This window comes from Leuresthes tenuis, unplaced genomic scaffold (genome assembly GCF_036924035.1).
Source record: "Leuresthes tenuis unplaced genomic scaffold, fLeuTen1.0.hap1 SCAF_18, whole genome shotgun sequence".
Lineage (NCBI taxonomy): Eukaryota > Metazoa > Chordata > Actinopteri > Atheriniformes > Atherinopsidae > Leuresthes > Leuresthes tenuis.
Window position 1 is genome coordinate 12,204,947 of NW_027325372.1, and position 24,571 is coordinate 12,229,517.

A 24,571-nucleotide genomic window follows, 5' to 3' on the forward strand; every position below is an offset into this window, starting at 1 on the left:
CTGTGGGATCTTCAATTATCTGTTTGAACAACACGTACCTGATTAAAGTTGGTATCAGGAGGTACATAAAGAGTTTTATCCCTCAGAGAAGTCACCAATAACAGACACATGCTGATTATTTTACAACTTTTATTCAAGCAAGCAAAGGTCAAGGGAAATTTCACAATAACGGGCTTTTTAGAGCTCAAACATTTAAAAGGGATAAAATGGCAGAAAGGAATGCTCTCAATCATATTTTGTCACAGAATTCTTCTCTAAAATCCCAGAACTGATCATTTTTTATTTTCATCGTTTTCCTCTTTTTTTTGTGTGCGTTTTTCTCTTTAACTCAGCAAACCAGACCCGGTGTTTATCGTTTCATTTGAGGCCTGGTTGGAGACTTGTTACCTTTAGGGGTTTTTTTTCTATGTTATTTCACTTCTTTTTACGTTGTTTTATGCATTTTTTTACTTTTTCAAAACCCTTCTCTCTCCACCAGTGAAGCTCGTCTCAAGGTTCCCCAATCCTATGAAGAAGACAGACAAATAAATACAATTAGGATTTTTTTTTCCCCCTCCTTTTGCAAGCAACGGTGAAAATTCACAATCCACTTTCATTTCAGCATCAGTCAAAATCAAGCAAACTAATACCTTGGGTTCAGACACTTGGGACACCGGCTGAATTTGTCACAGTCTTCTGGGCGGCCTCCTTTGCCTGGTGGGCCTGTAGCACAGCCACCGCCTCATCCACCTGTACAGATGATGTTGATTAGCAACACTCCCAACAACAAGGTGAGATGTCAAAAAGCGAGAGAACGTGTAAATTTTCTCCGGTTGTTTACACATCTCTTGGAACACTTCAACATTGCAAATCGCACACTTTGGGGAAAATGTTAACACCAGAACCCACTTCTTTTGAATGTCATCCCTAAAGTCCCCGCTCAGTCTTCAGAGGATCAAAGACAGGAAGCTGTTAATATTAAGAAAGCAGAGCGCTGACCTTTGAGCGGAGAGACTCTGGGGACTCCAGCATGTGGAGCAGCTCTGAGTTGTCAATCTCCAGCAGCATGCCAGTGATCTTGCCTGCCAGGCTGGGATGCATGTTCTGGATCAGTGGAAACAAACGCTCGCCTACAGGAGTGACAGATGAAGAGGGACAACACCACGTAAACATGTAAACTATATACAGTATAAGCAAAACGTAAATGGCTGTCTATAGTGTGAGATAGGTAGAGCAAAGTCATGGATGGCTGTTAGTAAACCTTACCCAGCATCTGCTTTTGTTCCTGTGGTGGAGCAGCGGCCAGCATGGAGGCAGTCAGAGGCTCCTGTCCCTGAACATGAACTGCAGGCTGTGGGGTAAGACACAGGGAATATAAAGTCTTAGAAGGCACAGCCACAGTCTCCTCAGACTTCTGGCCCGACAATCAAACGCGCATTCCTACCTGCTGCAGGGCGACTTGTGGCTGAGCGGTGATGTGCTGCTGGGGATTGCGGACTCCTGGGGCATACTTGTACTGAGGTACTCCACGCACTGGAGCGGCGCCTGCAGTGGCCGGTCGGGGACCTACAGTCTGAGTGGCTGTGAGAAGAGAGAAAAGGCAAAGAAACCTCAGGATACAAAAAGCAGGGAACCAAAGCTGAGCTGTTCTAGTTGTGTAGTTGGGAGAGATAGATCCAAGACTGACCGACACGCTGGGTGGACATCATGCGGGGGACCTGGGAGGCAGGACGCATCGTACTGAACGTCTGAGGGCGTGGTGCTGAGGGACGCATGGCACCTGGCATGTTCTGGAAGTCTGAGCACACAAAATAGCAGCTTAATGCACCAGCTGCTGCTCCGTTTCCACTCGCCGTGAAAATGAGCGTGGAAATGCATAGTATATACGAGGACAAACACTCACGCTGTGGTCGGACACCTTGGGTAGCCCAGCGTGGACTTGGGCGGAGCTGAGCCATCTGGCCAGCAGCTGGGTAGTAAGCAGCACGATTCTGGGCCTGAGGTATGGCTGCCATGAAGTAGCCAGAGGGCGGGGCGGGCTGGTAGGGGTTGATGACTGTATTTGGTACTGCGCGCACGCTGGCCATGCGCTGCATGTACTGGTTGGTCAGGTGGGCTTGACGCTCCTCTTTCCTCTGGGCCAGGGCCACATACAGCGGCTTGGTGGCTACAATGCGCCCATTCATTTCCGTCACAGCTTTGGTGGCCTCTTCTGGGGACGAGAAACAGACAAAGCCGAAGCCCTTGCTGCGCCCGCCTTCCATCATCACCTGAGACAAAGAAAGAAACAATGTGAATGCTACAAATAGGACAACTAATAACAGCGTAATACAGATTACACACTCAGTGAAAGATCATCAGTATCAGGGCATAAGAGTCGCTCCTCCGCCACACATTTAGTCCCTATAAAAGGCTGACAACCTACCTTGGCACTAGTTATGGTGCCAAACGGTGAAAACTCCTTTCTCAGGCGTTCATCATCAATTCCGTCATCAAGGTTCTTCACATACAAGTTGACGCCCTGAAAACCCACAAAAATTATAGCTTTGATTTATAACTAGAAGCCAGGCAGGAATAATCTGCCATCAAAGGCAGATTATTAAAAAAAAATCTGAACCGATTCATATTTTTGTCTGCAGTACATGTTTATCCCCAGGCTCCATGTTGAGGAGAAGTGGGGCCCATGAACTACAGTGTCACTGTTGCAGCCATTTTGGCCAGTGCAACCTACTACGGAGGGAGCACTGAATTTGACAAAGCTGCTGTTTTTTCATTTTAATCTAAATCCTGTGCAACTGCAACACTTCAACAAGGATATTTCTTTGGGATTATGATTCCTTAATGTTGGGAGCTCATCAAGGCAGAGAAACTTACCTGGTAGCGAGTCATGCGGTCCTGTTTCATTTGTTCAAATTTGCGCTTCAGCTCCGTCTGTCGCTCAACCTTCTTCTGGGCACGGCCGACATAGATGAGCTTACCGTTTAGCTCCTTTCCGTTCATTTCATCCACAGCCTGAAACAATAGGAGAAAATAAAGGAAGCCTTGTGTGCAGGAGCGGTGGCCAGCTTGCAGTGGTCACAAAAAATGTTTTTTTTATCTAAGATGTTTGCTTAAGTCTTACCTTCTGGGCATCCTCATGCCTTTCGAAGCTGACAAACCCAAATCCTCGAGACTTCCCACCGTCGTCCGTCATGACCCGGATACTCATGGCGTTTCCTGAGCAAAAAAAAAAAAAAAAAAGAGGCTCCATTTAGCAACAGTGCTGTGGGAGTAAGTTGAAGGGCATTCGGAAATGTGGACGCCCCCGACTGACCGTACTGACTGAAGAGTTCCCTCAGCTTCTCATCGTCCATGTCGTCGCCAAAGTTCTTAATGTAGACGTTTGTGAACTCTTTGGCTCGGGCACCCAGCTCGGCCTCGCGCTCTTTGCGAGATTTGAAGCGGCCCACGAAACTACGACGTGAAGCAAAGAACTCAAAAACACAAGAACCATTTTCGCAGCAGGAATCATGAAAAATTTCACCCATAAGTAGAAATGCAATTGTACGGTTACTATTCTGAATGAGATATCTTATATTCTCATGAATCTAATATTGGGAGACAATCTTTTCATTATATATATATATGTATATATATCACATCTTTTCAGGATTCTTGTACCCAAGAGTGCCCAAACATGACTGTGCAACCTATAAACTACCAATTTACATACATTTCCACCCAGCTCGGTTAGTATGCACCCAAATGGTTCAAAACAAAACATTAAAACATTCACTTACACTTTTCGGTCATTGAGCAGCATGCCATTCATTTTCTCAATGGCTCGTTCAGCCGCCTCCTGAGTCTCAAAATGCACAAAGCCGTAGCCTTTAGAGCCATTCTCGTCACAAACCACCTTAAAAAAGAGAAGAGACGTGCTGCTTTTAAGACACACACACACACATGCTGCAACAGCCCTGAACTGTCTGTTGTAGCATCAGTCACGCTGACTGTCCTTTTTTTTTTTTTTTAAAACCACACCAACGTGTCAGTCGCTCTTTGTTTGGTTAGTGCCACAAATCCTTGTTTTAAAGCAGAGCTCCCACACTCAGAGCACTACCACATAATTATGTCATCTGCAGTGACAGGTCCAAACTATGATGCATTATTAAATTATTTGAGTCTCTGAAGTGCTTTTTCCAGCATCAACTGCTGGCTCAAACATCTGTTAATTAGGGAGGAGGCTTTCTCACAAGTCTGCAGTGCAGAAAGCAAGAAAGCAGTCACATGCAGACACTCATAACGTACCACGACGCCACAAACCAATGAGGGCTTACCATCCCCCTGCATCGGATTATGTAGAACAAGGGGGACGGCACACCAGCCAACTTACTGTTTACCTTGCATGACAGGATGTTCCCAAAAGCGGAGAAGGTGTCATAAAGAGCCTTGTTGTCTATGGACTTGTCAAGATTCTTGATGAAGATGTTTCCCACGCCGCTTTTTCTCAGGGACGGATCACGCTGCGACCACATGATGCGCACAGGCCGCCCCTTGATCACGTCGAAGTTCATGGTGTCCAGTGCACGCTCAGCTAAAAACAAAAAAAAAAACAAAAAAAAGAGAGAAACGGGGTTATCTAATAAATTTGACACTTTTTTTCCCATGCGGCTCTTTGTGTAGGAGGGTTCCTGGTGCCGAAAGCCTTTTAGGAACGTGAACGAGGTCAGAACGCGGCCGTCAAGGATCTTCTTTTCTGAAAAGACTGAAAACATCTGATCAAAGTCAACACACCTAAATCCATTCTTACGCGCTCGGGAGAGATGTAACAGATGTAAGAGCTGTCGCAACAATATGTTCCATGTTGTTTTTCCAGGCCAAGAAGCAGTCAAAGTTTACAGGAAACTTCTGTTGGTCAACTATTTGTTGAATTTGTCCAAAGATTACGAAATCAAATTAAGGAGAAAACTACATAATAGTGACAGCTTTATATACCATCTCTGTACTCCATATAAATTGTAAGGTAAATAACCTTCTGGGTGCATTTCACCATAATTTCTATTACTCATCAATATAATTATATCCTTTAGTAGTGCACTGATCTAGATTATGTAAAATATTAATAAAAAAACAAGTCTACCACACTATGTTGCTTGAATTTTCTCTAATAAAAATCCCAAATCTGTCCATTCACTATAAATAACAGATGAGAGCAAATGTCTACCACAGTCGAGACAAAAGTGGTCTTTTTTGTTTGGGGGACATTTAAAAAAACAACACACTGAAAGGTCCGGTGAACAGCCCTGATCGTCCGTTTTGCTGACAACCTTTTCTCTAGGTATTTACTACGTTGTTCACGGACACGTGAACTCTGGAAAACGTCCAGAAAATAAGGTCCAGAGTAGTTTATCTAACAACAGCGGATTGTCCACCACAGCACATTCTGTTCTTACAACTGGGAACGCACACACACAAAAAAAAAAAGAAACGGGACGCAGAGATTCCCCAACGTCAACGACGGGTCAGAGAGGAGGTGGTCGCATATAATGCCGTGGGTGAAAACTGTGAATCCTTTTAATCAATCAGCTCTGCACCGATCAGTTAGAACTTCATTATTACGGCTTTTTTTAAATGCAACTCCAGGAAGCTGTGGAAAAGATCACAAAATTGGACCAGAAATGATCAATCTTCACAAGGCAAAAAAAGTTTAAAAATCAAATAACTGCAATCAGTGGACACAGAAACAATGAATGAAACAACTCCAGGTGGGGGTCAGGTGACAGGAAAAGAAGCTTGACAACTCTAAGGCAACTTTAATTTACTAGAACCTTTGTTTTATATCGTACAAGCCATCCCAGTAGCACACATCAGCGCCATAGTCCTCAATATATACACAAAAAATAAGCCAATACATATTTTAGTTATATACTACATCACTGCACAGGTCAGACAGTAGATGGACTCTTCACATATACTGTATGGAAGGATTAGTGTGTTGGTTGGAACAGCTGGGTGTGCCCAAAAAAGGCAAAGGCAGACCTGTGTTCTTATCAGTGATGTGCAGAAAAAGTTTGGTGGGTTGGGTGCATTTTTATGCTTCACAACATGTTCAACCCATTTGACCAACTGACACCTTTTGTTGCTTACAGACAAATGTTTCAACCACAACTTCGATCCCTGGCGAACACCCCGACGGGGTTTAAGCAGGCTGTGGCGTCAGCAGTTTAGGAGGAACAGTTGGGGTGTTGTCCTGACAGAAAAGCGATTTAAAAAAAAAAAAAAAGAAAGAGGCTTTCACTTGGCAGCTCGCAGTGAACTGCTACATTACTGAGGTGGGTCGGGCGGACCCGGTGCTTCTCTGCTACGCCACTGCGGGGAGTTTCACGGGAGGAAACCCCACCGACAATATGTCGGCTGCAGTCACGTGTAGTAAAGGCGAGCTCTCACCTGACTGTCACTTTAAAATAAGAGACATTTATTGAGATTTTTTTTCTTCCCTTTTTTTTCTTCCTTTTTTTCTTTTTTTTTTACACGTATTACTTAGTACTTTAATAAATTACCTACCATCCGCTGGCTGTTGGAAGTTGACATAGGCGTATCCAAGGGAACGCCGGGTGATCATGTCCCTACAGACCCGGATCGAGAGGATAGCTCCGGCTGGGCTGAATTTCTCGTACAGCATGGCCTCGGTCACATCTTGATGCAGATCTCCGACGTACAGGGAGGCCATGGGGTAACTGGGAGCGCTGGGGTTCATTTTCGTTGGCCGTGGGGGCAAGCAGTGTTATCGGACGACGCTCGGTATTCACAACTGGAAAAGTTACGAATGTTCGATCTCCAAACGGTCGCTGGCGTCACGTTTAGTCGGGGTAGAATGCTGATGGCACACGTTACACGAACGTTGACCTGTCAGTTGCAGTGTGAGTAAAATGTCCAAAACGACACAGGGCGGACTTCTCTCGGCGTTACAGCCGTCATTCAAGCCTAACACGCAAAGGTAAAGGCAAACCTGGCGTTACTTGGCCTCGCTTCTGAATTTGGAACACGTCGCCTGAAAATATGTGTCGTTGGTTCGGCAGCCCTTTTCTTGTACGTTACCGTCCTGTGGTCTGCTCCAGCTTCACCGACTTGTTACAAAAAAAAGAAAAGAAAAAAAAAAGAAAGAAGATTTTTTGTTTTTTTATGTTTTGAAATTTTTTTTGTATTTTTATTTTTTTTATAGAACGTGTGCCGAGCGAGCTCAGGAGCACACGCGCATTCACACAGCACTGACAGCCGGGGTTGAGGGGAGGCAAGCGGAGGGGAGAATGTTTAATATATACTTAAGGGCGCGTCACCGAAATGGACCAATCAGCTGCGACTATGGTTGAAAAAACCGCAAGAAAGGGGCGTTAACCACAGCTGTACGCATAATGATGAAATCATGTAAAACGCACTGTCAAAGGTTGAAGCTGTCTTGTTGTATTGACAACAATGCCCGATTGTGAAGGGATGCTCAACAGAAGCGACTTGAATACCTCCAGGATCGCAGTGGTGAGGATTTATAAGGCAGCATGTCTGGAAATCGCACAATCACAAACACTATCCTAACTGAATAGCTGGAATAACTGGTATGAGCTACCCCTGGGAAAATTAAGTGAATCCTGTTTAGGTACTGGTAAATGTTCAGATTAAGAACAACACACGAAGTAGCACACTGTCTTTTATTAAACAAAAATGAAATAAAAAATCTAAGCCGAGACGCTGAAAAACGTCCGATGATTCAAATATTTGGACAAACATCTTTAGCAGCATTAACTTGAATTAATCGTTCTGGTTATGACATCAGTCTTTCACACCATCTTAGTAATTTTGGCCCATTTTTGGCATAAAGTTGCCTTACTTCATTGAGGTTTGAGCACAGGATTTTAAATCTGGCTCAGGTCTGAACTTTGGACCCTTTGGCTCTTTCCTTTGCAGCAATTCTGTTGGGATCCTTGTCCTGTTTCCTGATCCAGCTTCATCCCAGATAGATGACCTTGCATTTGGCTCTAGAACACTTTGTTTCATGGTCCACTCAGTGGCCACAAAACAAGCCCAAATCATCAGCTGTCCGCCACCGTGCTTGAAGGCTGATCTGCCGTTTGGTTTCCTCTCAATGTGCATTATGACCAAACGTCACCTCATTGGTCTTAAGTGTCAAAAGGACATTGGTCCAGAAGTTTTGTGGTTTGATGCTCAAGATTCAGTCTTTTTATACATCTCCTCCCCAGGGCCTGCTGTTTCATAATCATTCATGAAGCCACCACATGACATCCCTCATTTGATAGCATGAGGTCATTCAACACAAATCACACGCATCACATACCCGTTTTCTGACATGTGGGGTTCAGCCCTCATATGAACAGAGGAGAAAGTCTCACCAGCTGTTAGCAGAGCAAAGATGAAAGCCTTATTGCTCACACCACATCACTGATCAGAGCTAAAGGGCACACAGATGTCAATACAATGGACTTACAGTTTACATTATCAGGGGGTTTTGGCCTTTACTGTCAAGCTTGAAATGAACAAATGAAATTATGTGTTGTACGGTCCATCTACATCATGCCCTTCACAATCATCAGCAGAGGGCAGCACTGTCAGTGAAAAGCATGGCATCTGTCAAAAATCAGCCGTGCACACTGTAATATCTGGTGCTTTGTGGGTTTTAACTATTAAAATGTCAAAATTATTATCATGAGGCTCATTTAGTCCATATTGATCTAGGTTTGAGAAACCAGGAAAAGGTTGAATGCCAGCACAGCTGTGTTCGGCGAAGGCTGCTCCCGATGACCTTCGGTAACCGGCACACAGCAGCCCTCGTGTCCTTGCTTTTAACATGTTTGAGTGCTCAGAGGATTGCACTGCTGACGTTGCAAATGATTAAATATTAAGCCCATCAAAACAACCTCTCATATGCATTTATAGAACCATGACCAATGAGAACAGGATGAAAGAAAGCAAAACAGCACACCACACTCAATTTAAATGTTTTAATTCCACTTACATGAAATCACATAACCAAATAACGTACTCGAAGTGTAACTTGCAAATTCTTAATCCTGCATCCCATCTTTTTTTTTTTTTCCCTTTTCTTTTTTTTAAAACCAAGATACTGTAATTAGAAGAAACTGTGTCTACTTTGTCTCTACTAAATGGCTTTAATGAAGCTTTCTACCAAGACACTCTGATAATCAGTTTAAACTCAGCATGGTATTAGTTTGTCGTTTCATGATTTCCTTTCAAAAACGGTAAAAGATACTGTAAACCACCGGGTTAAAAGTTCATTTCTAAGCATGCCTAACCCTCACACCGTACTACTGAGAACCGCATACATTCCAGGAGTCAAACTCAAAGGGAATAAAACGCACAGAAAGAAAATACAAAAGAAAACCTGAATAGAAAAAGAGTAGAAAGCCACATAAAAGCACATGGCAAAAGTATCCTCTTCACTGCTGAAAAGATAAAATATCAAAAAGTTACAGTATCAAGCCATTTTATCAAGTTGTTCACGTTATCTTAGACCGTCTCAACCTTGACGTGTGGTATGCAAAACTGCAGGAAAATTAGTCTACACATTTCACTGTGGAATATAATCCTCTCAACAAATCAACCAAAGTTTAAGTGGCCATTCATACAGAAAACATCTCCTGAATGCATTGAATCATGACACATGTACCATCCATAAAAACACTACCTGCTACACAGGACACCAACAGGGCGAGATGGACACAAGCACGATGTTAATAGATCTTTACCAAAGTAATAAATACCTGCTAACAGTATACGATCACTGCCGTTGTCAGTTGTTGTAAAATTTAGTGAAATCCGACTGCTGTGAGCACAAGTGTCACAAAAGGTTGTAAATGTTCAGTTCAAGTAAAAACGTACAAATTGTCAAAGTTAAATTTTTTTTTTGTTTGTTTGTTTGTTTTCCTGCAACAGCAGCAGCTGGTTACAGTGAATAACGATAAAGGGCATGGGGGGGGGGCGGATTTGGATCTAAAGGAGGGGATGTCATCTGGACTAAAACGACACAAAAAAAATGAACATCCACTGGTTCACACGATGAATTATGATCAAAAGAAACAAATCTATTCCATTCTTTTCTCTGTGGAGGTGCTCATACGATTACCACACACACACACACACGCTTCAATGTTTCAATGTATCTGCACACACATACTGTACTTTACACCTTGTGAGTGGAGTGTAAACATACATATCTGTGCATGTATGTGCACACACAGCCACACACACAACTTAGGCTGGTGAGAGGTAAAAATGTGTTTGTTGTTGTTGGTTTTTTTTTTTCCTTTTTTCAGAAGTTCAGTTTTTCTCAGCTGCCTGCTCCGTCTGCTCCGCCTGCTCCGCCTGCTCTGCCTGCTCCGTCTGCTCCGCCTGCTCCGTCTCCTCAGCTTCACCTTCGCCCTCTCCCTGTGCATCTGACATCCACAGCTGCAAAGAGGCACGGGACACGGGATTTAGTGGGCATTAGGAGGGAATGAAGTATTTTTGGTGAATGTTAAGACAAGACACTCACTGTCAGATTGTCACGGAGGAGCTGCATGATCAAGGTGCTGTCTTTGTACGAGTCACTGTTGAGGGAGTCCAACATGGCGATGGCTTCGTCAAAGGCCTGGAGGAATCAGAGACGCTCATCAGTGCTTTCAAAACTGGTGTTCGGACTCGGGAACATTAGGAGAATTTATGAACACTGCCCTGAGCATCAAATGTTTGTGGTTTCTTTCCCCTTAATCGAAATACTCAGTTAACAAATCATAAAAGAATTCTTAAAACATACTAAGAAAATGTGTTAATAAGCGCTGTGCATTCACATCCAGCATGTGATCATTTCACCTTTACAGGTAGAAGAGTGTTTGAAATGTCTTTACAAAGCGGCATTAAGCTATACATCTTTACCAGGAGTACTTAATGACCTAAAAAGAGCAGACAAAAACATCCTTAAATGGAGGATTAAAATAATTTTTTAAAAAGTGCTTGTAGCAAAACGTCTTGTCCTCTTGTCTTTGTTCCACTGTGTCTCAGACTGTTGTGGATTTTCTCTCATGATCACGGATAGCTCGTCAAAATGTTCACGACCACGGCACTAATAACAAGCCATAAAAGAATTCATATGAACTTGCATGAAGTTAAATTAGCTTCAGACAACTTTGAGAAACTGCACACAAAAAACATCAGTATACATTACAGATTTCCACATGTTTCAGGTATACTTGCCAGTGCAGTTATTTGAGGAGAAAAAAAATGGAGTAAAACAATGCATGAAGCCATTAAATGGGTTCAAGATGGGAGTACGGTCACACAGGGGCTGCTACAACATGAAATGGTGATTTTGACATCTACATACATGTGTTTTTATCATTTAAAACAGCAATAAAAGAATCATTTAAACCACCAAAAGTACTGAAAATAGTTACAAGATTTGAGATTAAAAATTATTCTTATTAAAGCAAAGGTGCATCATGAAATTCAGAAGGCAATCCAGTCTATGCCCCACAGTTCCACAGGAGGCTGTGGTAGATTCTTTCTTTTAGTATCCTCTGAGCTCTGTGCAGACACCTCACAGATGCTCCATAGATGCATCAGAGGGGCTAATGATGGCGTGACACTGAGAGCACCTCGGTTGGCCTTTACCTTGTAACAGGACCACACGGGTGTCACAACCGGTTATAGACTATGTGTCTTATAAGTGGTGCGTTGTTTTTATACTTTAGGAAAACAGCATTTAAGTATCATGTTATGATCACAGAACTATACATATATGATCAGAAACCGGCACACTTCAGCTAAAACCTATACAGGAACATTAATGACCAAGTTTCTCTGTGATATGATCTGCAGGATGTCATCTTATTAAGTGTTATTGGAGAGGGTTGCGTTTAAAAAAAAAAACAGTCAGTTAATCATTAGGATATACCTACCAGCTGGTTAGCCAACTCAACTCGCTCTGTTAAAAAGTAATAAAACCTCAACCGGCACCTTTAAAGCTCACAGTTTAGCAATCTTGTTTGTTTCACTTGTATAAAAGCTGAGTAATAACATCAACAGCTTGTTACTGCAGTCAGGAGAATTAGATGTCTCAACTAGGCAAAAGTTAACATGAAACCAGCAAAGCAGAGACCTAGAGTAGGATGTGCTTTAACCCAACCATAAAAGGACTGTATTGTGTTAGCCGATGCATCTACTGTAGCAGGAAATCGCTGACGTGCTTTGGGGAACTTTAGCTTGGACTGAATACAATAGAATGAATTTCATTTAGTTTATTCTGCCTCAGAGTTCAGCTATTATGAACGCACACTCACTGTAATTATCAGAGCCAGTAACAATGTTATTTAGTATAGCTCTGCTTTCCCTGCCAATTCCACCAATTGAGGAAAAAGCCTGTTGTATTCCTCTTGTATAAAATATTGGCCGTTTCTTCTGTTTGGAGCATGATCATATTCTTCATATTCTGTAGTTTCAAGACACTTCTCTTTTGGACAAAAAAAGGTATTTTGAAATGGAATCAAAGTGAAATAAGAGTAGAGGAGGATTCTTACTGATTTGGCCAGTTGGCAGGCCTTGTCAGGTGAGTTGACGATCTCGTAGTAGAAGACGGAGAAGTTGAGAGCGAGGCCAAGGCGAATGGGATGTGTGGGCTGCATTTCTTTGATGCTGATATCCAGCGCCTTCTGGTAGGCTTCTTGTGACAAGTTGATGATTGCTTCACAAAGGAGAAACAAACAGCGAATAAGCAGATATCTTAAATGGAAAATAAAAAGAGGTTTTGAACACCGAAACCATCCAACAGCACAGAGTAGTGATAACTGTTCCTATGTTATATTTCAAAAACCATCTTAATCCAAGTTTATACATATTTAGATGTGAATTTAGGGATGCAAGTGCTACTTTCACAGCATGCATGTATTTTGAGTCCTATAAATGTGACAATTAAGGGCTGTTTGTGCAAAAACTGATGAGAAGAATATGAAGAAACGGCCCGTTTTAACATAAAAAGAAAAAAACTAATTGAGGAAAAGTAGCAAATCCTCTAAACTAAGACGTATAACCAAAAAAATAAAAAAATAAAAAAATCTAGAATCATAGATCGAAGACACAACAAAGCTTGGATTAGATTTTTTTAATGTAAATATACACATTGTTATCAGAAGCATCAAAAATCTTTATAGCATATAAGCTCCTTAGCTAAATTTAATCAGGGATCAAACATAATTAAAGGAAATCAACATCACCAACAATAATGCCACATCCTGGCAACAATACGCAGCCAACACCCTGGTGCTGCTCCTGTTGCCATGACAACCCAGGAGCAGCCCGTGCCTGCATTACGGCTGACAGTTGTAGGTCAAGGACAGAGAGGGTGTTTTATTCTGGCCACAAACACTTGAAACAATTCCAGTGTCTTCATTCCTTTAAAGGATTTATGGGACCTTAAATATTCCATCAATCTAACGAACGTGTTACAGACCATCGCTCAGAAATGGGCCTAATTTTCAGGTATCCTGGGCACAAGAATCCACTCTCCCACCAGTGACTACACGACAATCTGGAGAGGTTATGAGCAATGTACGGGGTGTGTTTTACTTACCCTCCTTGTCCTCTCCGGTGGCCACCTCAGCCAGGTAGCGGAAGTAGTCTCCCTTCATCTTCAGGTAGAAGACTTTGCTGTCAGCAGGCGTAGCTTTGGGGATCAGATGTTTGTCAAGCAGATCCTGCAAGCCATAAGGTTAAACTTTAACAAATTAGAAATGTCCCAAGGCCTGAGTCTTTATATTTGCTTTAAAGGGAAACTCCATCTGTCATTGCTGCAGGGTGCCCATTCCTTGCAATCCTCTTCATCAGTCAAACACTGTATGAGGACCAACTATTACCATTTACACTTATTTTAAAGTCATTTTGCAGTTTTATTGTAGCAGTGAATGTGCACATAGAATCTATCCATACACAGTACTGTTCATCTACAATCTTGAAACATCAGTTGAGACAGGAAGCCTTACTTTGCATGTCAGCTACTCTCTGATATGTGCCATCATCTCATATTCTGCCAAAGTGAAACATTTACATTCCTTTGCTTCCATTTCTGAGGATTATATCATTTTAATTGAATAGCGAAAGCCAATCGCTTTTAAGCTCTTTTATGGGGACAGTTGCCTTGTTACTGACAAATCTGAATGCTCCTTTTAGCCATAGGTTTACATGCCACCCCCCCCCCCACACACACACACCTAAATGACGCAGCCAACCAGTAGGTGTCAGTACTGTGTAGAAGGCCTGATCAGATGCAGTTGCCCAATGAGGTGTAAATCAACACTTATTATTCTGAAAATATCACATTAGGAAGATGTTTTTTCTTTCTGCCAAGATATCCCACACAAAACCTTCTTGATATTTTAATAAAGGAAAGAGGAATTAACACTGTTGATAGCACCTCAGGGGGTCATTGTTTCACTGATCTTTAAACCGGAAGTATTTGGGGAACTATTTTTACAGTTGCTATGCAAAGTGACCACAATTCGTTCGTATCTCTGAAAGATACCCTGGTCAGACCATACGCCCTACAGTGAGGGACTGGGTGCCATCTCCTCTACGTCACCTGACTTTTTCTACATTGCACCATCTACCAGTCACAGTTCAAACATTTACCTCCATCCCTTCCTTTCACCCTCTCGATCTCTGCTCCTTACCAGAACTTCCTTGCAGATGTCATTCAGCTCCTTCTCGATTTTCCCTCTGTACTCCTTGGCCAGCGCGGTCTTGGCGCTGTCATCAGACTTCTGCTCCATGCTGGACACCACCCTCCACGAGGACCTCCTAGCCCCCACCACGTTCTTGTACGCGACCGAGAGCAGGTTGCGCTCCTCGTTGTTGAGCTCCGAGCCCTCCTCTGTGACGGCCTTCATGGCTGCGGCCATGTCATCGTAACGCTCGGCCTGCTCGGCCAGTTTGGCTTTCTGAACCAGCTCCTCCTTGTCTGCCATGACTTCTGTGTGGGCTGAGGGAGGAAGGATGGAGGAGAGGAGGTCAGGAACAAAGGCATGTCAGTGATTTGACCAATTTACATGAACAACCACATGACACGGAAATATGTTGTAATATGTCACCAGATTTCTTAAGTAAGCTTTTCAGTTTTCTGCATCAAATTGCACCCACAAATTCAAAACTCCATTAGATTACACAGAAATGGCTAACATGGGGGGTAAGAGGGAAGTCATGAAGACTTTACTAATATCTTAGGGGATTACATTAAACGATTTGACAATGTTGAGGAAAGAGATTTATCTTGAGGTGATTTAAGAGATTAAACCTTAAAACAGGAAACTAGTTAAATATCATGGGACACAAGAAACGGTCATCAAACAATATTGGTTTGGGAACCAATAACATTTTTAAAATTAACTCACTAGCAGGTTTGGTTCTGGGACTTTTCGAAGTCAATCAGATTCAGACTTGGACACTTTCAGTTTTGCAGAGCATGGCTGATTAAAATACCCACGTCTGGATAACCACAGTCTGTTGGAGCTCAAACCAAAATCCCCATTTTCTGCACCCCCCCCCAATCCCCAATGATTCACAGTGATTAAGGTTAATCATTTTTCTTCATCCGTTACTATGGTGAGCTGCTCACAAAAACTATGGGTTTTTTTTTTTGCCCAAGTGGCTTTGAATAAAGAGGATGACCCGTGAGTGAGTGCTGCTGGGATGCAATCCAGGACTTGATAAACCCCCGATGGGTCACCTGTGTGTGAGGGGGTCTGATGTTGTAAGACCCGAAACCCCCGATGACCCCAGGACCATCCCTGATGATGCATCCCAGCGCATCCTAGAGATATATCTAAATTCCTAACCATCAAGTGTCAATCACAGTCTTAGATGCTTGAAATATGGCTTCATCTAATAGCAGACATGAATTTAAAGAAACCAATGCTCGATGTTACTCTTCTTGTTATGATATGATGGCTTGGTTGTGAAATATCTCTTTTTTTTTTTTTTAAACTAGAATTAAATTTTTTGAACACATCCAACCTAGAAGACTGTGTTCATTCTGAGGATAATCAGTGAGAGGTTACATAATCAAACAATTAATTTGCAGAATCTGTCTACTAAAACAAACACCAAACCTATGAGTCAGTCCAGTTTTTCAAAAAAACAAAAACCAGTGAGCAACATTTTCCCAGCAGCCAGACACCTGCGCCCTTCAGAGGAATGTCGGCCACCCAGTTTCACGTCTCACACACACGCACACGTCCACACACACCTGCCCACCCAGCTCGTACTATGTCCGGTAAGAATATAGACCGTCAAAAACCGGCTCTTTCAAATTGTTACGGTTCTATTCCCAGAGATTATTGTGAGAAAAGCTTAGCAGCCTTGCAAAGGAGAAGATAAGACAATGGCTGTGCCACTGGATCAAATGCATCGGGATGAATAGAGCCTAGCTTACTTCAGTTCACAGTGAACGCCCTTTTTCGCTTCCCGGAAAACAAACCAGAGCGGTTGTCTTTGTGAATAAGAAGCATTCGTTTTAGGTCGATTAATTCACAAAACCTAAATTTGTATGCCCGAAAGCTGTCTCACAAGCGCACCGAACACACGAATAGATGATTTAACGTGCAGCGACTTGCACTTCTCATTCAGCAAGCGCCGAACAATGACTGAGCAGCGGAGCATCAATGATTTCTACCTATAGCCCCAAAAGCGGCGCTTAACGCGGGAGAAAGAGCGTGCCGAGAGCGCGCGGAAATATTTTCTTACTGTTATTCTGTTAAACATACCAATTATTCAGAAGAAAATTATTGTGAACTAACCTGCGAGTGCAGTTAAACGATGTCGCTCCTGATTCCAAGCCGCACAGCTGATGATCTCTCCCGCTCATCCACGGGGTTTCCCTCCAATCAAAGACAGAGCAGCAGGGTCGCACCGGGACGGATGACGTCAGAATAGAGTTGCTAGGGCAACCTAATTGACGGGCAAATTTTTTGAAGCTATGTGGTTTAAAAGTTATCATAGATTTAAAAGTGTATCAGTGTTGAAAATCATTAAAAGTAAATATACATTTAAGAAACATTTTTGCCGCAAGGATTTATGGGAGATATAGTTGATGAATTCTATCTCCAATGTGACATTGACTCAGAGTAATGTATATATATTTGTAGATATATGTGTATTCTCTGACGTTTCATAATATGGCTAATTTGACCAAATAAAAAATGATATTGGTATTTTCTATGTGAAATACTAAAACTGAAGCAACCCGGAAGTAACTCTATTTATCAAATGTCGTAAAGGCAAGTTGTTGTCGGCTACCGTGGAAACTAGAGAAGTACATTAATTGATCAGGTTTAGATAGGCATAAAAAATTATGTTCGTTTGTGACAGTTTTCATTTATTTAATTTTACTGATATAACGATATAACTGAGGTTATTTTGCGATAATACCTTATATTTAGGCATATGTCAATCAGATTTTTCAGATAAATATTTATGACTACCTGAGAAATTCCAGCCAGAATTTGCCTCTTAATTGCATATAAAACGCATGTTAATTGTGTGACTGTACCTGTACCTGTAGAGTTATACCTCTGAAAAGAGTTACAAAATGATGGTTCAACTCTTTCTTTAATGAACTAGTTGGAAATAGGCCTAATTTATCACGCAAAATAAATCAACACCTATGATGAAATGGGTTGAAGTAGTCAAGATAATAATGTGAGGATGAGGTTTGATGAGAGGTTTTTAACCCTGCCCTTTCCAAGACAGAGGTGATATATGATTGCGTAACAAGAGTTTAAGTTCTGACTACTATATATGTTTGAATTACTGAGGTTTTCTCCTCTGGTTTAATAGGCAGCCTCGCCCAGCCACTATACCCGTTCACCCAGTTCCACTAGTCATACATGGTTTACCCTTTAGAACAGGTAGAGGGGATGTGTAACAGGAATGTATGGGAAACCAAGATTATTTTATCAGTATAGATTTGACGAGAAATTTATTTGTAATCAATTTTTCCAGCAGGCGTGCCTTGCTTTTATTGCATCTGAGTGGGCTTGTGAGTAACTGTCCTGATGGCACAAATGGCATTACATTCTCACAGTTTAGTTCCAATACAGAAATAATAATACAGGAGAAGTGTGTTGCCATGGCGGCCAAGAATTTCTATGATGCAGAAGCCTGAGTTGTTCTCCTCAAAACTGTTCATTATGTGGTATAAATTGAGGCCTAGACCGCAGTGTTCCAGTGTTTCTTTATCACCAGCACGCCAAGAGCTCACACTGAGATTTGTGCCTGAAAATAGGTGATCCACAGCCGGGGAGAATTCTTTCACCTAATTAAGACGACTAATTTAATTTTTTGCAAGGGCTCTTCTTCTCCCTGTTGGTCCAGAGGTTTATTTCAAAGAGAGGCCATAACACTTAGGCCCATGTATGTATGAATGAAGATGTGTGGCGTTTCCCCCCCCCCCATTCACAAGTTTACAGATGGGAAGGAAGGATGTGGATTACTGTATGTGTGAGGAGGCAGGGGAACAATGTGGGCTATGACTCACTGAGGCGAGTCACTCAAACCCTTAAAGCAACAGGCAGCGCAGCACTAACCCTGTTGTTTTTCCTTTTGAGAAGTCAGAGTAAAAGGAAACCAAGGCTATTTAGCCAAAAATAACTGCGATATGATATTAAAAACTGATGTGGCCTTTAGAGACCAAGTGGCAGACTCTTAAAATTGTCTTGTCTTTGCGGCAAGTTAGACACAACATGATCAATCTAGTCTGAGCTTAATAAATGATACAGTTTGAGACTTTTTTTGCTCTCGGTTTGTAAGAGGTAACATCAAACCAGTAATATGTTTGTTTCAGTAGAATTTAGGTAAATAAGACACACGTTCTAATATTCAGATGATATAAACATCAACACTGGTTGATTAATATGTTGTCACATTATCTGGGATTGGAGACTAAATTGTTCATTTTAAAATACAACAATATTAAGACATCCTGTTGGGATCATGTCCGAGGCAGCTGTTACTATTTGAGCTTTTATGCCTTTCCTTTAGTCAGATCAGCTGAACAGTTCTTCACCACACATTAACTGTCTGGTATGATCAGAGTTAAACAGCTGATGTCACGGGAGGGATTTACGTTAAGTGACCAAAGCAGCAGAGAAATGCAGTGACAATAGAAGGAAACTTTCGAATCCCAGACAGATTAAACAACATTTTTCAGTCCGCCAAGCCTGAAAAACAAGAGAGCACATGTGTAGTCTCAGTGAAACTGGGTCAGAAAGGGAGGATTCTTTTCAATATCATTGTCCACTGAAATGTGCAGTTAGTCTAATTTAATGTGTCTAACAAAATATTATCAAAGAAAGTCAAAAGTCCACAAAGCAGATGTACAACAAAGTAAAATTTATTAAAATGGTATAATACATAATTGAGGAATACATCAACTTCTACAAGCATAGAAATGTTGCTTGTCGACTCGCCTGTAATTTCATTCGCTAATAATTTTTTGCGGGTGCTTGAAAAATGGCTGGCAAAGTTTCACATTTTTATGGCATTACATCAAAAGTGGATTAGCCAGATGAAAGATTGCAGTACAACTGGGCAGACAGCGCTGTGGAGGAATTACAGTGTGCACGACCCAGGAAAAGCGTCACAGCCTCAGTTTGATTCAAAACTCAGAGCACAATTAGAATAAATTAGGTCATATTTATCACCACCTTAAGCTGAGCTGCAAAGTCAAAAGAGTTCTGCCCAAGCCTTATCCATGCTTTGTGAGGATACTGTGTGTTTATCTTATTGTGTATCAAGGTCCAAAGCTTTGGATAAAGAGGTATAAGAGTGGTACAAGTGGCAAGAAATATTCCTTATGCTCAACACATCAAGGCAGTGAATCTGTGTTCATTAATCATACAGGTCTTGAGTGGCCCCAAAGTCACAACTGCAATTGGATCTAGCCCTGCATGTATTTAAAAACAAGTACAGACAGGTAGGACTGGGAGGAGGCATTGCATCAAAGGCAGTTTGGCATGTTAAAGGACCGATAGAGATAACTGTTTCATGTTGGGTACATTAAATCATCCATTGCTGTCAAGTGCACAGTTGGTTTAGGACCTTCAAGGGTTTGGTATCCGCATTGGCCATTTATGCCTCCACTCCCTCTAGTTCAGGGGGCAGAGGGGATTTGGGGTGCTTGCTCTCGAAGTGCTGCTTGAAAGTTTTTGGGTCAGGCATCTGGGACTGTGGGAAGAGATCCAACCATTACATGCATTTGTATAGCCTGTCTCAGCCAAGTTGTTGCCTGTGGGTTGCCACACTTACCTTGCACACAGAGCATGTGAACACTAGTGCTGCCTTGGCTGCCGTCTTCTGATCATGACCCTTGGCCTTCTTCATCTCTGCCTGCTTCTTGGCATTCTTCTGCTGTGACTGAAGCTTCTGGTGTCCTCGTGCCATGCTGGGAAAACACAGAGGAGGATAGAAGCATGAAGGATTTATGGGAAACTCACTGTCCAAATTATCCGTCTACTTGTTTAGACAAGTAAGCAACTAAACAGGAAAGGAAGCCACAACTCCTAATTGGCAAAAGTCACATATAATAAATAAATTAGATAAAGCTCCAATTTGGCCTGAACAGAAATTCAGGCTGCACCATAAAACTTTGTCCTGCGTGAGAGCTGGACTAATGGGAAACTTTGAGACTCGATAGGGGTTCATTCAAATGGTCACATTAACTGCACCATGATAATAAATTATTCTGCTGGGTAAATCTGTAAAAACTTTAAATATAAAAGGACTACAAATATTACCGTAATAAAAACAACAGGTTTCAATCTGTCGAACACTTAAGTGTCATTTAGTGACTTGTTAATTTCTATTTTAAGCTTCTTTACATTTACTCTTTACCAGATCTCTAAGGGAAATATTGCACTTTCTACTCCTTTAGATGAAAAAAAAAGAAATTTCCTTTCCCACGACTCATCCGACAGCCCTGTGATTTATGTACTGTGAACAGCTTCGCCTCCAGCACAGACAATGACAGAGTTCTGCTCAAACATGGATGATTCAGTGTTACTGATCCAGTGCTGTGATGTAAAATTAATCAAAAAGAGTGACTAAGCCACTGGTTGCAACTGAATAGTTCAACGATACTTTGCTGCAAATGTTTTCCATTACTGACATGTAGAAACTATATTTACAGCAAGACTTTCTACAGAGCACTTTACCACTGCTGTACTGAACTTAAAGTTAATTTACTTAATACTTAAAGATGCTTTTATTATGCAACACCAAGCACTTTAACCCACGTTTTGGGTGGTGCATTAGCCGACTACATTTAAGCTAACAAACTCGAGATTTGAGGACCCCTAAAGGACTGAGGATCAGAAACAGTTGCCCACTTTGCTCTGTGGTAAAACACCATTGCTTACTAGAAACATCTATATATAAAGTCCTGTTACTGATTCAAAGAAATGCATTCTGGGTGAAGTTCTGTTGATTAGCTTAAATCTTGGCTGGGTTGCTAGTTACTCAATATGTTAACTTTCTATCAGCTCCACATGCTATGTAACTTACTTAAATAATATATTTATTGTTTTTTGGGATGTTGGGATTATGTTAAACTGGGTTATAGGGTATATTTCTTCTTCCAGATGAGGGAACAATGAGCAAACTACAGGTGAGTTAGCTAACATTAGCTGACTGTTGCTCTCGTTAGGCTTGCTTACCTTATCGGCAGTCATAAAGTTTACAGTTCCAACAGTAAACCTCCTCATCTTAGCTTTCTTTACCAAAAAAAACAAACAAAACCCAAAGCATTTAACTTCTGGAGGCACGTGTAAGGAGGAAGGCCCATGAAATAACACAAGTTTGTTGTCGTTAATGTAGCTGTTAGCAGTTAACTGACAGTTTGTAAATGCTAGCCGGCTAACCATGCGGATACGTAACTGGACTTAGAAACTTACGTTACATGTTAGCATATTAAGCGTTATATTAATGTCCACAACTATCAATAAATACAGCACTCCTTACCTCTTAAAAAAATAACGAGTACGTGTAGTTAATAGGGTGCCCTCCTCACTCACAAACCAGTGTGACAGCTGCTAGTTTCTCACTGACAAGTCAACGCCGGTGCTGCGTTCAGGGACTTTCACAAGATTCAGTAATGATGGGAATTACATGATTTCGAGACTCATCAAACACGTAACTTACCTTTCAGTTGCTTTATTAATGTTGTCACGATAAAAAAAAAAGAGTTGATTGGAAGTTACACGTGATAAGATCGGTATAGCAAACTGACAAGATCATTTCAATCATAGTCTGACAATATAATTTACGTAATATCATCGAATCTATCAGAAGCACATGGTTGTGATCGCACGGCGAAGATCCATGGGGCAACCGGTTATTTATCTCTGAAACTCCACGGGACTAACAATCTCAGTTCATAATAATAAATAATATATAGGTAATTTGGACTGTAGGAGGGAACTACAAACGAAGAGCTGTGTTTGAAATCACTATGCTGGGGAGAAACGCCATGACATTGGCAATGTTGCCCCCGAGTGGCAGAGCTAAATTAGTGCATAGCTTTGTATGGTCCATGGCACAAAACCGCATACATACAAACCGAGGAGAAAAACTCAGTTAAATGTTACCCACTAATCTAGCTGACTGATATCTCAGGTCTTTAAAAATTGACAGTAATCCTATAAATTACAGATGCATCTGCAAATCAAATTATCTCTGTTGTAAACCATTTCCGAATTATAATATTAAGGTATAAGTACCGGATACAAGAATAACAGATTTTTCTATTCTTATCATAGTTATATATTCTTTTAAGAGCAGCTAATATTGGAGGGTATTGACGTGTCTCATTGCAGAATCCCTGCAAAGACTTTTGGTTATCAAAACATAGGAAGAAAACAGCCTACAAATGAGTGGAAAAATAGGTGTATTTCTTGTTAATACAATAAAAAAAACTGATCCACTTTTCGTAAATGCTCTGTTGAACGGAGTCAGTGAAGAATACGCATCAGTCTCTGAGACATTTTGATGTTCCTGTGGGTTATCGACCGTCTACATCACTTTAACCTACTAATAAAACTGAAATAGTCTACTGCATTTTAGTGGTTGTTAAATCTAACTACCACCACTCACGTTAATAGTGTGTCAGTGCTCTGCAGTTTTGAATGCAGGCACATCATTTTGTGCAATTAATGATACACCTGGGATAGAGCTGATCATGCAAAACAAAGATTGTAGCTCTAAATATAATTTCAGCTTGAGTAAAAGCCTAGCAATTATTTGAAATTAAATTTAATGATTGCTTGTAATAAGTAATACAGTACAAAGTGAACTTTATTTGCCTCCAAACTATATTAAACCAAACTATGCACCCAGGTTTTCAGGCGCCTTTTTCATAGTGTTTCTTAATGCAATGTTGATTATATGTATCAGTCTCTAAAAACCTTTTCAGCCTTTTTTCTTTTGAACTGCATTTCAAGCAAAATGCAATTCAAGGGGATTCCCAGAATGTATTTGTTGAAAACATTGTATATAATTTTGCATATATCAGCATGGTTTGCAGTGTGTCCATTTTCTTTTCTATTTTTCTTTTAAGAAGAAGATCAAGAGGAAGAACAAGTGTGGGATGAAAGAAGAATTGGTATGCTTTAAAAAAAAAAAGCTATCTACTGCAGATGAACGGTATTAAAAAGTAACATATCTACGAGGCAGGAGAAAATGTCTCACAGGACCAGAAGCCTGCATCAGTAATGGTCTCCATTTAAGGTTGGGTGGCTGTCAAGAAGCCATTTTTAAGGAAAGAACATGCTGGATGGCACAAGAACAGAACAGAAAATCAGTGGTAACAGGTCTTATGGAGTGATTAATCCTCCCCAGAGCCCAGATTACAACTTTATTGAAGTAGTGCAGGATCATCTTGACAGAGAAAAGAACAAAAGGCAGCCAACATCCAAGGAAGAGCTTTGAATATCCTTCAAGAAGCCTGGAGAACTATTCCTGAAGACTACTTAATAGAAAGCTTGTCTAACAGCGTTCAGGCTGTGTTTAAAAATAAATGTGATATATGAACTTTCAAGTTTGTTAGAACTGTACAAGCTCTGTTTTTTTGCTTATAGGCTGTATTTCTATTTCTATGTACAAAGTATTAAGGGTAGCTCGAAACCTTTGAACAGTACCACGTTTTGTGATTATTACTGCTAAGTGTCCTTCAGTTTGCTGTTGAATGTGTTTTTTTTGTCCCGTCATTTGGAATTTCTTTGTGTCTTTTTTCTTTTTCTTTATGGGAATACAAGAGTTTCTTTGTTTTTGTTTTTTTGCTTTTACATAATTTGAAATTAACCAAAACTGATAAACCTCTGATCAGAGAAGTTTATGATTTGGTTTTCTTTTTTTTTAACATATTCACTAGTTTCCATGGACGTCATTTTTACTGATTTATCTATTTGTATTAAAGACATCCTATGTGTTGCCACCATAAATATTTACAGGACCCACATCATCTTAGTGAGATGAAATGTAAATTTGTGAGACGCTCCCTCTGAGTAACACC

General features: G+C 41.2%; 3 protein-coding genes and 1 non-coding gene across 5 annotated transcripts; all 4 read right to left on the minus strand.

Annotated features, from left to right (window-relative positions):
* Nucleotides 1-115: 115 nt before the first annotated feature.
* Nucleotides 116-7,242, minus strand: pabpc1b (poly A binding protein, cytoplasmic 1 b). 2 transcript variants are annotated; one of them, XM_072370971.1, is made up of 14 exons: nucleotides 6,523-7,242; nucleotides 4,359-4,552; nucleotides 3,759-3,874; nucleotides 3,293-3,432; nucleotides 3,101-3,195; nucleotides 2,854-2,991; nucleotides 2,405-2,500; nucleotides 1,883-2,249; nucleotides 1,667-1,777; nucleotides 1,424-1,560; nucleotides 1,246-1,330; nucleotides 979-1,109; nucleotides 630-729; nucleotides 116-505 (listed from the first exon to the last, which is right to left on the minus strand). In XM_072370971.1, the coding sequence occupies exons 1-13, from the start codon at nucleotides 6,713-6,715 to the stop codon at nucleotides 637-639; spliced, it is 1,896 nt and encodes a 631-aa protein (XP_072227072.1). In that variant the 5' UTR covers nucleotides 6,716-7,242; the 3' UTR covers nucleotides 116-505; nucleotides 630-636. The 2 variants fall into 2 exon arrangements, with proteins under 2 accessions (XP_072227072.1, XP_072227073.1); XM_072370972.1 differs by having other exon boundaries at nucleotides 6,519-7,242.
* LOC140275893 (small nucleolar RNA SNORA5) lies at nucleotides 2,607-2,743 on the minus strand. The gene has a single exon (XR_011908597.1). It is a non-coding gene; the product is annotated as a small nucleolar RNA SNORA5 (small nucleolar RNA).
* A 1,713-nt stretch (nucleotides 7,243-8,955) lies between the features above and the next one.
* ywhaz (tyrosine 3-monooxygenase/tryptophan 5-monooxygenase activation protein, zeta polypeptide) lies at nucleotides 8,956-16,911 on the minus strand. Its single transcript, XM_072369968.1, has 6 exons — nucleotides 16,806-16,911; nucleotides 14,685-14,992; nucleotides 13,589-13,712; nucleotides 12,540-12,703; nucleotides 10,520-10,615; nucleotides 8,956-10,434 (listed from the first exon to the last, which is right to left on the minus strand). Exons 2-6 carry the CDS (start codon nucleotides 14,976-14,978, stop codon nucleotides 10,306-10,308), a joined length of 807 nt encoding a protein of 268 aa, XP_072226069.1. The 5' UTR covers nucleotides 14,979-14,992; nucleotides 16,806-16,911; the 3' UTR covers nucleotides 8,956-10,305.
* A 2,470-nt stretch (nucleotides 16,912-19,381) lies between these two features.
* Nucleotides 19,382-22,147, minus strand: znf706 (zinc finger protein 706). The gene is made up of 3 exons (XM_072370698.1): nucleotides 22,024-22,147; nucleotides 20,314-20,449; nucleotides 19,382-20,232 (listed from the first exon to the last, which is right to left on the minus strand). Exons 2-3 carry the CDS (start codon nucleotides 20,446-20,448, stop codon nucleotides 20,137-20,139), a joined length of 231 nt encoding a protein of 76 aa, XP_072226799.1. The 5' UTR covers nucleotide 20,449; nucleotides 22,024-22,147; the 3' UTR covers nucleotides 19,382-20,136.
* Between the last annotated feature and the right edge of the window lie 2,424 nt (nucleotides 22,148-24,571).